Source organism: Solanum dulcamara, chromosome 10 (genome assembly GCF_947179165.1).
Source record: "Solanum dulcamara chromosome 10, daSolDulc1.2, whole genome shotgun sequence".
In the NCBI taxonomy this organism is placed as follows: Eukaryota; Viridiplantae; Streptophyta; class Magnoliopsida; order Solanales; family Solanaceae; genus Solanum; species Solanum dulcamara.
In genome coordinates, this window is record NC_077246.1 from 11,283,431 (window position 1) to 11,301,856 (window position 18,426).

Genomic DNA, 18,426 nt, shown 5'->3' on the forward strand with positions numbered 1-18,426 from the left:
CCACTACATTCACCATAGAAAACAAGCAAAGATTTTTTGTCAAACAAGTTCGTTGGCAATCCTGGGAATGATATCCCTGCCATACCAATGGTTGTTTCCTCCTTCGGATTGAACCATGGATCCCACTTGAGGAATCTCAGGGGGGAATACCTATTCCTTACTCTTAATTTCCATGCTTTGGACATCAAGGTCGCATAATCTTCAAGTAGTGACAGTCTAATCAGAATATGTCATTCTTCTAAGTACTCAATATTACATGGTCCTTTGATCTCCAATTGGGTCGGTATTATCTTCCTCAATTCATAAAGATCCAGACGTCCATAAGAGAATGTGGCTACAACAACATGTTGGAAAAACGCTCAATAATACAAAAATATATATGGTCAAAATAATAAAAATAAAATGGAAAAAATAATAACATCAAGAATTTTACGTGAAAATCTTTTTAAATAAGGAAACACCACGGGCCAATATGAACAACTGATATCACTATAATAAGAAATTTTACACTGGATAGTCACGAGTATAATACTCAAAGTGAGCCCAACACAATCAAAGGGAATAACATTTTTTTGGTTTTCCACCTTACTAAAATATAACTCACACTTTATTTTTCTTCCCACACTATTTTCTTATAGTCTATGAAATACCTCACTTTTGCTCTCTAATATATTTTCTCTCTATCTTGATGTGTTTAACAAATGAGCAAGAATGTTCAATTTTTAGGGAAAAATTTATTTTCTTTGATGTCATTGATGACATCAATTAGAAATCAAAATTCAAAGTTAGATTTCTTGGTAGGAAAAAATGGTGAGATTTGGTTGTTGAGATTTTTCAACTACCAATTCATATTTTTTAACTCACTAATTTTTAACCTAACAAAGAAAGAAATTTATGACATGGGATGAATACCAACAAATCTCCCCCTTCAGTCTCATGCACCAGAATGAGATATCTTCATTTTTTCAGAGGGAGCTCATCCCAACATGTTCTTTGCACAATTCGAACTTGTCCCTTGTTACCACTTTGGTCAGCATATCTGCAGGATTCTCATTTGTAGAGATCTTTTCAACCTGTATAGATTCGTCTTCTATCTTTTCTCGAATCCAGTGATATCTCACATCTATGTGTTTTGTCCTTGCATGGTACGTTGAGTTATCGCTTAAGTCTATTGCACTTTGACTATCACAATAAATGACATACTCTTTTTGATGCAAGCCAAGCTCTTGAAGAAATTGCTTAAGTCATATTATATCTTCGCCAGCTTCAGTAGCCGCAATATACTCAGTTTCAGTTATAGACAGTGTAACACACTTCTACAATTTTGACTTCCATGATATAGCTCCCCCTAAAAAAGTAAACAAATTTCCAATAGTTGATTTTCTGTTATCAAGGTCACCTGTCATATCAACATATTTATAGCCCTTCAAGATATGATTTGATCCTCCAAAACACAAATATTTATCCGAGCTTCCTCTTAGATACTTGAGTATCCACTTTACAACTTTCCAATGTTGTTATACTAGATTATCGAGAAACCTGCTGACAACACCAACTGCATGAGCAATATCAGGCCTAGTGCATAGCATTGCATATATTGGACTTCCGACGACGAAGGAATATGGAACTTTGGTCGTGCTCTCTTTTTCCTCCCTAGCTGTAGGACACATTTTCTTGCTCAACTTCATATGACTAGCAAGAGGTGTGCTAACAGACTGAGCATTTTTCATGTTGAAGCGCTCCAATACACATTCAATGTACTTTTCTTGTGACAGATAAATCTTTCTTTCATCTTTGAGACGAGTAATCCTCATACCCAAAATTTGTTTGGCATGACCCGAGTCTTTCATAGCAAAAGACTTACACAATTGTTTATTTAACTCATCAATCTTAAAAATATTCTTACCCAAAATCAATATATTATCCACATATAGCAAGAGATTGATAAAATTATCGTCAGAATGTTTTTGTACAAATACACAATGATCTGAAGAAGTCTTGTTTTAGCCTTGCTCCCCCAAAACAAATTCAAACTTCTTGTACCACTGTCTAGGAGCTTACTTTAGCCCATAGAAACTCTTTTTGAGTTTGCACGTAAAATTTTATTTACCATTTAATTTGAAGCCCATAGGTTGTTCCATATAAATCTCCTCTTCTAGGTCACCGTGAAGAAAAACCATCTTCACATCCATCTGCTCAATCTCTAAATTAAGACTAGCAGCCAAATCAAGAATTGTATGAATCGAGGTCATTTTCACGATAGAAAAAAATATTTCATCAAAGTCAATGCCTTTTTTTTGACCAAATCCCTTAACAACCAATCTAGCTTTGTGCCTGGGCTTCAAGTTTTGTTCTTCAACCTTTACTTTGAACGCCCACTTGTTCTTCAAAGCTCTCATTTCTCTAGGCAATTTCATCAACTCATAAGTGCGGTTCTCATGCAAAGATTTCATCTCATCTTGTATGGTTTCGATCTATTGATTCTTATGCTCATATTCCATAGCCTCCTCATAACATTCAGGTTCACCTCCGTCAGTGAGTAGCATATATTCATTAGGTGAATAACGAGATGAAGGAATACATTGTCTTGTGGACCTCCTAAGAGAAAAATTTGATTCGTCCACGACTTCATGAGCAGGAGTATCATCAATAACAATATCATTGTTTCATCAACATCAATATGTTGATCTGGGACTTGATTCTGAGTATCACCATAATCATCAAGCCTACCAACGTCATACACACTTGTATGAGGAACTTGATCAAAATGGACTAAGCCATCAGAACTTGAAGATTCTAGCTTCTCCGCTTTGTCAATATCTTCAATGGTTTGATTTTCCATGAAGACGATATCGCGGCTTCTCACAAGATTCTTCTCAATTAGATTATATAGCCTATAACCAAATTCATCAAGGCCATATCCAACAAAGATGTACTGTCTTATCTTAGCATCTAACTTTGACCTCTCATATTTCAGCATATGTACAAAAGCTTTGCAATCAAATACTCTCAAATGGTCATAAGAAACATCTTTGCCATACCAAACTCTATTTGGAACATCATTTTGCAAAGCAACAGTAGGAGATAAGTTAATAACATGTGCAACGGTCAATAAGGTTTCACCTCAAAAAGAGTTCGGCAACCTTGCTTTAGAAAACAAACATCTAACTCTTTCCATCAAGGTCTTATTCATCCTCTCAACCAACCCATTAAGTTGAGAAGTCTTAGGAGGAGTCTTCTAGTGTCTAATACCTTAATGCTTGCAGTATTTGTCAAATGGTCCACAATATTCACCACTATTATCACTACGAATATATTTCAGTTTCTCTTTCAACTGAAGCCTGAAACTGCTTAAAGAACCCAACACTTGGTCTTTAATCTTTAAGATATAGACCCAAAGCTTTCTTGAGCAGTTATCAATGAAAGTGACAAAATAGAGTGCACCACCTAGAGTCCTTGTCTTCATTGGACCACATAAATTATAGTGCACCAACTCAAGCAACTTTGTCTTTTTTGAAGGAGGGTTATAGTATTTATCCTTTCATTTATTGAAATTTTATAGTATTTTCTAAGAGATAGATCACACTACTTGCAAAGTTATATTTATGATTTTACAAAGGGCAATAGTGAAAAGTATGAATTAAATTATGTCCTTGAATGTTTATTTTAATATATGTGCATTGCCTCATAAATTTATTTAATATAGAATGGAGGGAGTATTAAATATAAAAATATGTCTTTTTTTAAACGAAATAAAAAGAAAAGTGTGTCACATAAATTGAGACACGTAAAGTAACAAATAGAATAATACCCTCTTCATTTTAATATTTTTAATCTTATTTTTCCTTTTAATCGATTTGAAAAAGAATTTTTTTTGGTCAATTATTTTATTTAAATCCTTGACATGTGGAAGATCAAAAGATGCATTTACATATCTTTAGTTTAAGATTACAAGATCTAAAAATCTTTTATACTTTTTAAATGGTATAATACATAAATATACCTTTTAACTTGACTTTATTTCACATATATACCCTCCAACTTTGAATTTGCACAAGTAGACACTTAAATTTTTATAAAATTGAACAAGTAGACAAATGAGTTCTATGTGACATAATACACGTAAGACACCAAGTATGATATAAATTGTCATGTAGGATGTCACATAGGACGTGTGTGTCTATTTATTTAATTTTATACAAGTTTAAATATCTACACCTAGAGTTGGAGGGCGTACATGTAAAATGAAGCCAAGTTAAAATACATTTTTATGTATTATACCTTTTTAAATTCGTGTTATGTCAAAATAAAATAGACAATTAAAATAAAAGAGTAATAAAAATTATTTTCACAGAGATCTTTTGAAATGATATATACGAATGAATCATATGAATGTGCCAACGAATAAATAACCGCAAGGGATCCGAATAATCCACACGTAAAGTTAAGATTTTCATTAAAAAAATTTAAAATATAAAAAAATAAATATACGAACTAATCAAAAAAAGTTTAACATCTATTATATAAACATAAAAAATAATTTAAATTATATATAAATAATATAATTTTCATAAAATAAAAATTCAGATAAACTCCACCTTCTTGCTGGCTCCGCCTTGCATGTAAATCTCCATTAAAAACAAAGGAGCCTTAATTAGTCACAAAATTCAACAGCACGTATAGTAGTCATCTTTCACGGGTCCGAAAGCCGAAAAGGAAACAATTTACACCTTCCCACACGGTTACAATTAGGGGCGGAGCTAGTAGCTCGTATGTAAAATTAATCGAATTTAATAGATTTTATACAAACAATATATACGTAATGATAATTTTAATAAATATATAAAAATATTAAATTTAAAAATTTAATTATTTTTTTATAATAAAATTTAAAATTCATAAAATTAAAAGGCTAACCTTAGAATTTTCCAAGGAATAAAAACAGGCATGTTTCTATACAATGTGAACAAAAGACAATTTTGTCATTGCCTATGATTTTGATTTTTTGTTTTGTTTCTAAGAGCCGTGTGGATTCAATTCAGCGGTGAATACGCCTTGTTGATATCTGGTCCATGTGAATCAAAATAAAATATAAATTTATATGATAAAAAATTAGATATGAATTCATAATTTAAAAATATAATAAATTTAATATTTTAAATTATTTTATTTAAAATAAAATTGAAATTTTAAATTCATCTTTATAATTTAATTATTCAATTCTTTTTGTCAAGAATACATGCGTAAGATATTAGAGATCTCACCAACCAAAACTCCACTCACCGTTTGCTATGATTTCTCTTCTGAAAAAGGTCACTCCATTCCACTTCTTCTCTTTCTTCCCACTATAGATAAGCTCATCATTTCCAATTCTCCTTTTTTTTCAACTAGAAGATTTTTTTAATAAAATCCAAATGTTAGTACTAACATAAACAGATTCACCAACTTTCTCTCTATAAAATAAATAAATCTATATGTATAGTGTTGATGCTCTACATTTTTGACAGACCAAAATGGGATTTCTTGGACATGATGCATCAAATCTTAAAGCCCTCGATTGTACACTAAGGTTATTTGTCATTCCCTTGTCTATTGCCTCCATATGGCTTGCTGTCACCAATCAACAGAATAATAGCAGTTATGGGAAGCTAGAATTCACCAATTTCACAGGACTCAAGTAAGTATGTATCTTCATTTGCATTTTATTTTATTTTGTCTAACAATGGCCGAGTCAGAATTTCACTAAATACATAAATGATTTATTATCTATTATATATATATATATATATATATAAAAATAATTTTAATTATTTATAAATAATATAAATTCGAATGAACCCTTAGTCCTATCTAGCTCCACGCCTTGATGTATGATGAAGTAACAAATTTGAACAGGTACATGGTTGGGATTAGTGCTGTATCAGGTGGATATGCTCTGTTTTCCGCTATATCTTTGTGGGTCAGGGGTTTAGTGACTAAAGCATGGTTGTTCTTTGTTTCTGACCAGGTTAGTTAAGTTAATTCTCACTTACATCTTTTACATTTTCATTCTTGATTTAAATACTTGTTTTTTTGACATATGTGTTTGTAATAGATTCTATTTTAAGAGATTTGAAAAAAACATTATTTCATTAAAGGTTTTATATATTCGGCCTTTCTCAACGTATTTAAAGAAAAGTTTTATACATTTATGCCTTGCATTTTTTTAGACAAGAGTTCATTTTTTTCTCTTTTTGGATGATAAATCTTTTTCAGAAGGCAATACTTATTTCATATTTATAAATAATTTATTTAAAATTTTTTATTTTATTATTAATAAGATGATTTATACACAAAAATATCAAGATTGAATAGATTAAAACACCCTAAATTAGCATCATTTTACGAGTTTTGTACTTTGGATGTTCCCTATTATCAATAGGCTATCTCCTTTTAGATTTGAAACACCCTAATTAAATATATGTGATAAAATAATTGAGATAACTCGCGTGAGAGATGAAATAAGTCTTAAAAATGAGTTCATCATAGTTAGGAGAGTTTAGTAAATATTCAATAATTTAGATATAAAACTCGCAAAATAGTGATATTTTAGGGGTTTTAACCATTCAACTTTTTTCCACCCTACAACTTGGAACTCTTTGAAGAGCTTTTGGAGCATATGAAGTTCACATAATATATCGTATTCTTCTAGCGGGTATTTTAATATATGTTCATGGTAATTCAGGATGTTCTGTCAATATTCAATACTTTAGATATAAAATATGTAAAACAGTGATAATTGTTTGGGGGTATTTTCAACCTACTCACATAAATAACTATTATTTATTTTACATCACAAATTTGAAAAGTCAATTGTTTTCTCTTAAATTTTATATCCAGTTAAAATAAATTACATAAATTACTATTTTCTTCCATGTGAGCTAATTTTTGTTTTGACAACACAGCTTGTAGCATACTTAATGGTCACATCATTGGCTGCAATTTGGGAAATTCTTTACTTAGCCTACAACGGTGACCAAAAAGTGTCATGGAGTGAAGCCTGCACTTCTTTTGGAAAATTCTGCAGTAGATTGAAGCTGGTTTTGGTTCTTCATGCCATCACCCTTTGTTGTTTCCTTCCATTAGCTCTCATTTCAGCTTACAGGGTCTTCAGCAGATTTCAGCCTCCTAGTAAAGACAATGAAGAAGAAAAAGAAATCCACTAATTCATTACCCCCTCTTTTTAAACTCAAGTGGTGTTAATTTATGTTGTTCGAACTCTCCAAAAAATAAATATTGTCGTACCCGTGTTGGATCCGAACACTCACCTATCAACATTATTGAAGTGTCGGAACAACATAGGTGTTAATACTTTTAGTTAAAAAAAAGTCACATACATGGATTGTCCCTTGTGTTAATATTGAGTTTGGTGAATAAAATTGTTTGTCTTGGTGTGTTTGGTATGAATGAAAATGCTTTTTTTATATAAAAAAATATTGTCTAGTGTGTGGTATGAAAATAATAAAATATTATTTTAAAAATATTTATAGGTAATTTAGAAAAATCACTATAGTGGAGGTTTAAGCAAAATTAGGTATTTTATGTATATATATTTTTAGAAATTGATTTAATATTATATGCTAGCATTAATTCTATAGAAAAGCTTAGCGATGTTAGAATTTACACAACGAAAGCAATTTAACAAGATCACAAATTGTCACGATTCGATTTCTCAGGTCATGATGACACCTACTATATTTCACTAGTAGGTAAGCTTAACCTATAGTTCGGAGCCAAAGACAATGGGCTATCACACGAAAGTGAAGAATGCAGAAGATAATAATGACAACAACAAATATATAAAAGAGAAAGAATCAAATCAATACATAAATAAACCCCCACGATCTGGTATCAGTCGGTAGTCGAGCTTCTAGTCAAAACAAGAGTACAAACTTATACAAAACAAGATATAAGTACAGATTGTCTCTGAAAATAAAATAAAGACTAGTCCTATCCAGTATAGAGGGAGATAGGAAACTCCGAATGCCAAGAGCTCACCCCAGTCTTCGAATTCTAAGAGCTGCTCCGCACGAAATTCAAATCAGCAACGATAACTCATACTATGATCTATAGAGTGCAAAAGTGTAGTATGAGTACCAACAAGTGGCACTCAGTAGGCATAGACCGACTGAGCTCCAAAGATAAAACAAGCATAATAGGCATGTAAGACAAGAACATATATCACAAGTAACAAAGGAACCATAGGAAACTCATAATATGAACATACTGAAAACACTGAAAGAGAGTAAAGGAAGCAGGTAAAAGAAGTAAATGACGAACCTGAATGTGCTAGCCATCAACCTATACACGACAAGCTTTACTAAGGGAGACAACTAGCTAGAAACATACCAGCGAAAATAATCACAACAACACATAAATGCTAATAAGTTTATCTAAAACATGACTTGCATAAAAAGAATTAAATAGGAGAAAACAAGGTCAATACCTATCTTCAAACAAAAAAACTATCCTTCGCACTGAACAAGTATACAAATAGCCAACCAAAACCTTATCGAGCCCTATATGCCCGGCAGGTACATAATCACAAATAAAATCCATATGGCCTCCATAAGACCAACAGGTCCACACCCATTTATCCGATGATAGGCAATGCATATGAATGAGAGTAATGCAATAAAAGAACAGTAGTGTCATAGTATCAAGATATATATACCTACCCTTTAGTCTCAGCCAGGAAGGTAGGACCCATGCACACCTCCCTCTTCCTATTTTAGTGGGTCACACAAATAGAGGAATCCATGGGGGACTCTGGAGTGTCCATATATACCTGTCTGGATCTTGGACTTTCCACTTCATCCGTGTGAATGCAGATCATCAATATAACCAAGAAAATCATCACAACGGTCCACAAACCCTGAACGATCAAGTAAAAAGTGAGTACATCCCAGATGCCTCTAATATTTCAAAAAGAAAAGGAGTACATCCTCGACGCCTCCTAAATATCCATAATTAGTATATCAAAAACATACAGGTGGTATGACTCACGTTAAAAGATAAGTTTAGTAGTAAAAGGGGAAACAATCCTGTTTCTTCAAAAAAATGATCAAACCAATGTAGGCATATGATTGTACCACAAAAACACGTGTAAATGAGCAACCAATGCAATGCATGCAGTCACCAGCATCCAAATAACTCAAGCAAATAGCAACATAATATACAAAAGTATCCTACTCCTAGAATACAGAAACTAACCTGGAATCCAACTGATCCTTGATCAAGGTCTCAGGCCCAAAATACTCGTACCATCGCAACAAAAATAGAATAATAAGGCATATCTCTACTCAGGCAATTGAAAGGAATTGTAAAGAGTCAACAAACGAAGGAGTAACTTAAGAGCCTCAACATTTACCTAAAGATAACATTCAAAGGACCAAAATACTGCCAACTCCATCCTATGGCAATAATATGCATCGAATGATCCAGGTTCTAAAAATAAGATAATGATTACATCATAATTATAGGTCCAATCAAGGATAAATCTCACAAATCTCAACACAACCTCACGGTCCCCGCACTAGCAAAGGGTACCAAACCAAAGAAATACTCATCGGAAGACACTATACTAGCAAGAATCACCAAAACTCGCCCGAAGGTGCTAAACATATCGGATGATATAAATAGTCAACTATCAACCAAAGAGAGGATAACAACCCTAGACTAAGGCAAAAGCTAGGAATTTCCAACCAAAACTAATGCCCTCAAAATACTAAACTAGCCTAAGGGTCATAGAGAATCAAGAAATAAGGATAAGGAAAGGAAATCCTAAAACCGCCACATACAATCCAAACTCACATACAAAATATGTTAAATAATATCTTATGAGGCACAATCTAAAACAAGTAGACCGTAGCCTACCTCGAAGTCGAGCACGCACGCTTCAAAGTCCGCGAATCCAAACCTCTTCTTTCCTAACAACTTTTAATTTGCCTCCATGATATTAGAATATTGATCATCTAGTCAATACGAATATTTTGACACTAAAATTGTATTTTTCGAAGATGAACCTAAAATTGTGTCTAAAATAGAATTGCGGGATCCGCACCGGGTATACCAAAATCGACCTCATGAAAAGGTCCTAAATAGATCTAGAAACTTGTGCCCAAAAAATAAGTTCAAACTGAGCTTGGAATAAAGCTAAAATAGTTTATGAACAAAACACCATTAAAGCCCTGAGAATAAAGCTTGGGCAGCCGTTATCACTTGTAGCGCTTTGAAAATTTTCATGTCAAGACCTCAATCATTCTTTATAGGCGTATAGGCTTGAACCCGACGACTTCTAATTTCATAAATGAGTTAGGATCAATTTATAAGTATTTAAAGTGTGCTTGATGTGTTTAGGGGTCATAATGGATCTCTAACACCAAGCCAAGTTCAAAGAATTTCCATCGACTAAGTTTTTGAATGAGTTCGTATAATGGTCAACTTTAAATGACTATATCTCCTAGACTATGACGAATTGGTTGTCCCATATCCTAAAAAATTACGGGTCTTTGAGTCTTCTTTTCAACGCCACCAAGATTGTAATTTTTGGAGTTCAGAGTCAAAAGTTATGACCATTTTACTACATACTAGGACAACAGGAATTTCAGGCTTGGACGACCACTACAGGATTTTAGGCCTGGCGCTCTAATGGCGCGATGCGCCACTATAGTGCCAGAAAACAACCTCAGTAGTTTGGTCCCTGGTGCAACGCGCCACTATAAGGCCTGCAGGATTTTCAAGCCTATTTCACAGAACCCAATAAACTTGGGCTTGGCGCTGTAAGGGCGCGACGCGCCACTATCGCGCCATAAAACAGCCTCAGTAGTTTAGTCTCTGGTGCGATGCGCCACTATTAGGTAGCTGGGTTTTTAAGCCCATTTTTTCTTGGCGCTGCAGTAGCGCGACGCGCCACTATAGCGCCAGCAGAGTTTTAGCCCATTTTCCTGATTTTAAAGGCATTTTAGTCTTCTCTTGTGTTACAACCAAAAGTGAGATCGTTTTGTTGGTGTATTTCAACTATTATAGAGGATCTAAGTCTCCTTCACTCTTTTCACTCTCACTCACACTCTAAGAACAAAAATCCCTAACCTCCCAAGTGCTCTCAAAGTCTCCTTCTTCCTCCATCTACAAGAAGATCAAGTCTCCATTTCCTTTCAAGTTTTTCACTCAAGAGTTGACTGCTCAAGGTATGTGAGTTTTCGTCCATGGGTTCTTCCACCCATGGAGTCCAATTATTTTTTCAACTTGATATTTCAATTCTAATGATGAACCCTCATGGGCTTTTACACAATGACTCTAAATGCATATATTATGATATATCTTAAGTTTCTTTAAATATATTGATGTATATCGAATCTTAATTTCATCAAGTGGATGATTTGCTAAAATGCCTTTGTGAAAGTTTGAAAAAGGGGGTTAAAGGCATATATGGTGGGTTGTTTTAAGATGTGTATTTTGATGCATTTCCATCACCCTTATGTATACAAGTATTCTTTAAAATATATTTGAAGGTCTCTTTTGAAATGAACTCACCTAGTTTCCTATAATAAAATAAAGTTGAAATGAAGTTTGACTCCAACGAATGTTATGAAGTAAATGTTTATGAAGGGGAGTCTTTATGAAATGATTGATTGATAAAAAGGGATTCTTAGCCAAAGAATGGATTCAAAGTGGAAGGATAATTCTCAAATAGTTGAATCAAATAAAATATTTAATGAGCTACTCCACCGAAAATGATTTGATGTCTAAAGTTATACAATGCTTATGTTATTATGATATTTAAATGTTATTCCGTAGGATTGACCTAGCACCGAATGTAGCATGTAGATGGGGACTTGACCTAAGGGGTCCTTAAGTAAAGTCTCATGATGCATTAACTATGCGCCAACATAGGAGCCCTTGTAGGCTATTTAGGCTAGTGGATCCACAATTAGCCAATAAAGTTAAAGTTATAGAATGTTAAAGTTGACGGAGTCCTACCCGGCAAGTAGACTCCCCGTGCCAACATAGGGGGTTATGTTGGATTCCATGTAATAGCTCTCATGGTCTTAAATATCGGTTAAGGTCACTTCCCCACAAAAAATAAATATTTTAAAGTTTCATATGATGATGCCTAATGCATGCATTCACTTATGCATATTGCTTACTCATGTCTTTCTTATGTTCTTCATTTCAAAGCATACTCGCATACTTAGTACATTCAAAGTACTAACGCATACTTTTGCCTACATGATATCACCATGTAGAAACCAACGTCGCTCCTCGATCTCCTCCACGTGGCTAACTAATATTAGTTTAAAGATTGCTTGTGGTGAGTTCCCATGTTTTGGGAACAACATCCTTTTTTTTCTATGCTTTTGTTATGTAGAATAGTAAGACTTTTATTAAAGCATTTCGTGACACTTATATTGAGGGTGAGCTAGGGACATGTCTTAGCCTTCGTCAAGTCTATTAGTAGAGGTATGTTTGGACATAAATGGAAAAATGCTTTTATTTCCGCTTATTATTATTTACCATTACCAATGAAATGCTTAATGAATGCTAGTAGGCTTGGGTGAGGTACCTTCGGGTGTCGCATTCACCGTGTCATATCTAGGCCCTAGGCTTGGGTCGTGACGAACTTGGTATCAGAGCACGGGGTTGTGAAATGGTCCTTGGAGTCTAACATACCACATCAAATAGGGTCTTGTTCATGGTTGTGAAGCACGCCATAATTATGAATAGGAGGCTATGAGCCATTTAGGAAAGTTTTTCACTTTTTTCAAGTTCATGTAGTGCCTCAGAATGTCTGAAGCCTTCCTCTAACTAACAATCTATTTTATGTTTCCTTAGATGATGCCTCATGGAAGACCACCTCGAAGGGCAAGGGTTGACGATGAGGACCAACATCCTCCTGTTCGGGATATCCCACCTCATGAGAAAGGGGTAACCCATGCCGAGTTCCGAAACATCATCACGTTGTTGGCTCAAGTTGTGGCCAACCAAGGGTGCTAATGTGTCCCCCCTCCCCAAGTGCACAATCCGTCCATTAGGATTCAAGAGTTTCAAAGGATGAATCTGCCCAATTTTGATGGTTCTAAACTAGATAAGGACCCTATGGAGTTCATCGAAGAGGTGTATTGGATTGTGGCAATCTTTGGTGTTCCATCAAATGAAAAGGCCGAACTAGCGGCCTATCAACTCAAAGGTGTGGCTCGAGTGTGGCATGAGTAATGGGTTATGGAGAGGGGTGAGGAAGTGGGGCTGATTGAATGGGAAGAGTTCAAAGGTACTTTCTTAGACCATTTCTTTCCATTGGAGTTAAGGGAGGCCAAGGTCCAAGAGTTCATCAACCTCCGACAAGAAAGCATGAGTGTGAGAGAATATGCCCTCAAATTTACAAGGTTGTACAAGTATGCTCCATTCATGGTCTCCGACTCCCGGGCAAGGATGAGTAAGTTTGTTTTCGGTGCTTCAAGCTTGGTGTCCAAAGAGTGCAAAACGTCCATGTTGGTCAAGGAGATTGACATCTCCCGATTAATGACTTATGCCAAACAAATCAAAGAAGAGAAGTTGAGGGAAAGGACTAGAGGGTTCAAAAGGGTTAGAGTGGATGGTGGAGGGTTCAACCCTCCAAGATCCGGCTATGGTGGTATTAGCAAGGGATAAGGTGGCCAACGGTTTGTGGGACAAGGTTCAACAAATGCTCCCCTTTCCAAATTCAACAAAGACAAAGGTCCTAAATTAATGGTCCCAAGCGATAATATTGGTACCCAAGATTTTCCCTCATGTAGGAAGTGTGGGAAGACCCACAACGGGGAGTGTTTGGCGGGCTCAAATGCGTGCTTCAAATATGGAAAGCCGGGTCATTATGCTCGAGATTGTAGAAGTGGTGGTAGGCCTCAAGGCCAAGTTTCTCCTGGCCAACAATTTCAAGGAGGTGGCCAACACACCAACCATTTCTATGCATTGCATGGGAGGCAAGAAGTTGAGGAATCACCAAATGTCTTTACCGGTATGTTAAAGGTCTTTACTTTTGATGTATATGCATTATTGGATCCGGGTGCAAACTTGTTATTTGTTACTCCATTCTTAGCAAATAGGTTTGATGTGTCACTCAAAATGTTATTAGAGACTTACTTAGTGTCTACCCCCGTGGGTGAATCGGTTAATTCTAGGAAGATCTATAGGGGTTATCCCGTGTCTATTTTTCATAAAGTTATTCCTTGTGATCTCATTGAGCTTGATATGATAGATTTTGATGTCATTCTTAGGATGGATTGGTTACATGCATCTTATGATTCCATAGATTGTAGGACTCATCGAGTTAAGTTCCAATTTCCCAAGGATTCCGTTATTGAATGGGAGGGCCGTGATTCGGTGGTGAAGGGTAGGTTCATTTCTTATCTTAAGGCTCAAAAAATGATTTCTAAGGGTTGTATTTACCACATTGTGAGGGTGAGGGATCTCGACTCCGAAAATCCTCCTCTTGAGTCAATTCCCATTGTCAATGAGTTCCCCGATGTCTTTCCCGATGACCTTCCCGGTGTCCCTTCCAAAAGGGAAGTTGATTTGGGTATCGATCTCCTCCCCGACACCCAAACTATCTCTATTCCTCCTTATCGGATGGCCCCGACAGAGCTGAAAGAGTTAAAGGAACAATTAAAGGACTTGTTAGAAAAGGGTTTCATAAGGCCCAGTATTTCACCGTGGGGTGCTCCTGTGCTATTTATAAGGAAAAAGGATGGGTCGCTTCGAATGTGCATAGACTACCAACAATTGAATAAGGTAACTATTAAGAACAAGTACCCAATTCCTAGAATAGATGACTTATTCGATCAATTGCAAGGGGCAAGTCACTTTTCCATGATCGACTTTTGGTCCGGCTATCACCAACTAAAGGTGAGAGAATGTGACATTATCAAAACGACCTTCCGAACAAAGTATGGTCACTTCGAGTTTTTGGTGATGAGTTTTAGATTGATGAATGTGCTGGCAATTTTTATGGACCTAATGAATAGAGTGTTCAAGCCCTACCTTGATACTTTTGTTGTAGTCTTTAATGACGATATTTTGATTTACTCTCGAGGTGAGGAAGAACATAAGAATCACTTGAGGTATGTACTTCAAATGTTGAGGGATAGCCTATTGTTTGCAAAATTTAGTAAGTGTGAATTTTGATTGAAGGAGGTGGCATTTCTTGGTCACGTAGTGTTTGGTGATGGAATTAAGGTTGATCCTAAGAAAATGGAGGTTGTGAAGAATTGGCCTAGGCCATTGTCTCCTTCGGACATTAGGAGCTTCTTGGGTCTAGCCGGGTATTATAGAAGGTTCATCGAAGGGTTTTTTCCATCTCATCTCCTATGACGAAACTGACCCAAAAGAAAGCAAAATTCATATGGACGGATGAGTGTGAAAAGAGTTTCCAAACCTTGATAGATCAACTTACCTTCACTCCTATTTTGACTCTACCGAAAGGATTTGAAGGGTTTTCGGTTTATTTTGATGCTTTAAAAATTAGTTTGGGTTGTGTCTTAATGCAAAATGACAAGGTCATAGCCTATGCTTCTAGGCAGTTGAAGGTGCATGGGCGTAACTACCCTACCCATGATCTTGAATTGGAGGCCGTTGTTTTTGCTTTGAAGATTTGGCAGCATTACCTCAATGGGGTGCATGTGGATGTGTATACCGATCATAAAAGTCTTCAATTCGTGTTCACCAAAAAGGACCTTAATCTAAGATAAATGAGGTGGCTAGAACTCCTCAAGGACTATGATATGAGTGTGCATTATCATCCGGGTAAAGCCAATGTAGTTGCCGATGCACTTAGTAGAGTGTCTATGGGGAGTGTGACCCATGTTGATGAAGGGAAGAGGGAGTTGGTGAAAGATGTTCACCGGTTGGCTAGATTAGGGGTGAAGTTGTGTGGTACCGATAATAGTGGTATAGTTGTTCAAAACGGGTCCGAATCCTCTTTAGTGGTGGATGTTAAGTCAACTCAAGATCTTGACCCAACGTTTGTTGAATTAAAGAAGTTGGTGACGGAAAAGAAGGTAGAGGTCTTTTCCCAAGGGGGGTATGGGGTGCTATACTACCAAGGTCGATTATGTGTTCCAGATGTGGATGGCATAAGGAGCTTGATTTTGAATGAGGCCCATAATTCTTCATACTCCATTCATCCTGGTTCAACGAAAATGTATCGAGATTTAAAAGAATTCTATTGGTGGGGTGGAATATAGAAGGACATAGCGAGGTTCGTGTCTGAATATCCGAATTGCCAACAAGCGAAAGCCAGACATCAAAGTCCGGGTGGCCTAGCCCAAGATATTGAAAGTCCTACTTGGAAGTGGGAAGATATGAATATGGAGTTTGTAGTGGGTTTGCCTCATACCCGGAAGCGTCATGATTCGATTTGGGTAATTGTTGATAGAATGACTAAGTCGGCTCATTTCCTACCGATTAAGACTTCCTATAGTGCCGAAGACTATGCCAAGTTGTATATTCGGGAGTTGGTGAGTTTGCAGTATGCCGTTGTCCATTATTTCGGATCGTGGTACCCAATTCACTTCTCACTTTTGGAGATCATTTCAAAAAGGCCTCGATACTAAGGTAAAGTTGAGCACCGCATTCCATCCTCAAACTGATGGACAAGCCAAAAGGACAATTCAAACACTAGAGGATATGTTAAAGGCTTGTATGTTGGAGTTTAAAGGGAATTGGGATGATCATCTACCGCTCATCGAGTTTGCCTATAATAATAGTTACCACTCAAGTATTGAGATGGCGCCATTTGAGGCTTTGTATGGGAGACAATGTAGATCCTCGGTTGGTTGGTTCGAAGTAGGTGAGATGACGTTGTTGGGCCCCGATTTGGTACTTGATGCTTTAAAGAAGGTGAAGCTTATTAGAGAAAGGTTGAAGATGGCTCAAAGTCGTCAAAAATCATATTTCGACACTAGAAGAAGGGATCTTGAGTTTAATGTGGATGATTGGGTGTATTTGAAGGTTTTACCCATGAAGGGTGTGGTTCGATTTGGTAAGAAAGGAAAATTGAGCCCTAGGTATGTAGGGCCGTATAAAATCTTAAGACGTATTGGCAAAGTTGCTTATGAGTTAGAGTTAACATTGGAAATGGCAATGGTTCACCCAGTGTTCCATGTGTCTATGTTGAGAAAATGTGTGGGTGATCCTAATTCTATTGTTCCTTTGGAAGTAGCGAATGTTGAAGAAAACTTGACCTATGAAGAGGTCCCGGTTGAAATTTTGGACCGATAAATTAAGAGGTTGAGGAACAAAGAGGTTGCATCTATTAAAGTCCTTTGGAGGAATCAATAAGTTGAAAGCACTACATAGGAAGCAGAAACGGATATGATAAAACGTTATACTCACCTTTTCCATTCTACTCAAGTCTAAGGTACTAAGTCACTCACACTCAATGTTTAAGACTCTTACATTACGGTTCTTTTAAGTCCTCATATGCATGCGTGTTCATGAAGTTTAATTTTAAATTTATGTTTTATGCTTAAATTTAATGATTTCATGTTTGATACATTTCAAGTGTCATTGTATATATGTTGGGCTGCTAGTCCTCGTGCCACGTCCCCCTTTATGCTAATGAATCTCATTCGTGGACGAATGTTTCCAAGGGGGAGATATTGTAGCGCCTTGAAAATTTTTATGTCAAGACCTGAACCATTCTTCATAGGCGTATAGGCTTGAACCCGACTAATTCTAATTTCATATATGAGTTAGGATCAATTTCTAAGTATTTAAAGTGTGCTTGATGTGTTTAGGGGTCATAAGGAATCTCTAACACCAAGCCAAGTTCAAAGAATTCCCATCGATAAAGTTTCCGAATGAGTTTGTATAAGGGTCAACTTCAAATGACTATATCTCCTAGAATATGACGAATTGGGGGTCCCATAACCTATAAAATTACAGGCCTTTGAGTCTTCTTTCCAACTCCACCAAGATTGCAATTTTTGGATTTCAGAGTCAAACGTTATGACCATTTTACTACATACTAGGACAATATGGATTTCAGGCTTGGACGACCACTGCAGGATTTTAGGCCTGGCGCTCCAATGGCGCGATGCGCCATTATAGCGCCAGAAAACAGCCTCAGTAGTTTGGTCCCTGGCGCGACGCGCCACTATAAGACCTGCAGGGTTTTCAAGCCTATTTCTTAGAACCCAAAAAACTTAGGCTTGGCGCTGTAAGGGCGCGACGCGCCACTATCGCGCCATAAAATAGCCTCAGTAGTTTGGTCTCTCGCACGATGTACCACTATTAGGTTGCAGGGTTTTTAAGCCCATTTTTGCTTGGCGCTGCAGTGGCGCGATGCGCCACTATAGCGCCAGTAGAGTTTTACCCATTTTCCTGATTTTAAAGGCATTTTAGTCTTCT

The 18,426-nt window shown here is 36.3% G+C and overlaps 1 protein-coding gene across 1 annotated transcript; it reads left to right on the plus strand.

Annotated features, from left to right (window-relative positions):
- The first annotated feature begins 5,229 nt into the window (after positions 1–5,229).
- On the plus strand, positions 5,230–7,452 carry LOC129871598 (CASP-like protein 2D1). The gene is made up of 4 exons (XM_055946553.1): positions 5,230–5,312; positions 5,508–5,677; positions 5,896–6,007; positions 6,945–7,452. Exons 1-4 carry the CDS (start codon positions 5,292–5,294, stop codon positions 7,203–7,205), a joined length of 564 nt encoding a protein of 187 aa, XP_055802528.1. The 5' UTR covers positions 5,230–5,291; the 3' UTR covers positions 7,206–7,452.
- Positions 7,453–18,426: the final 10,974 nt, after the last annotated feature.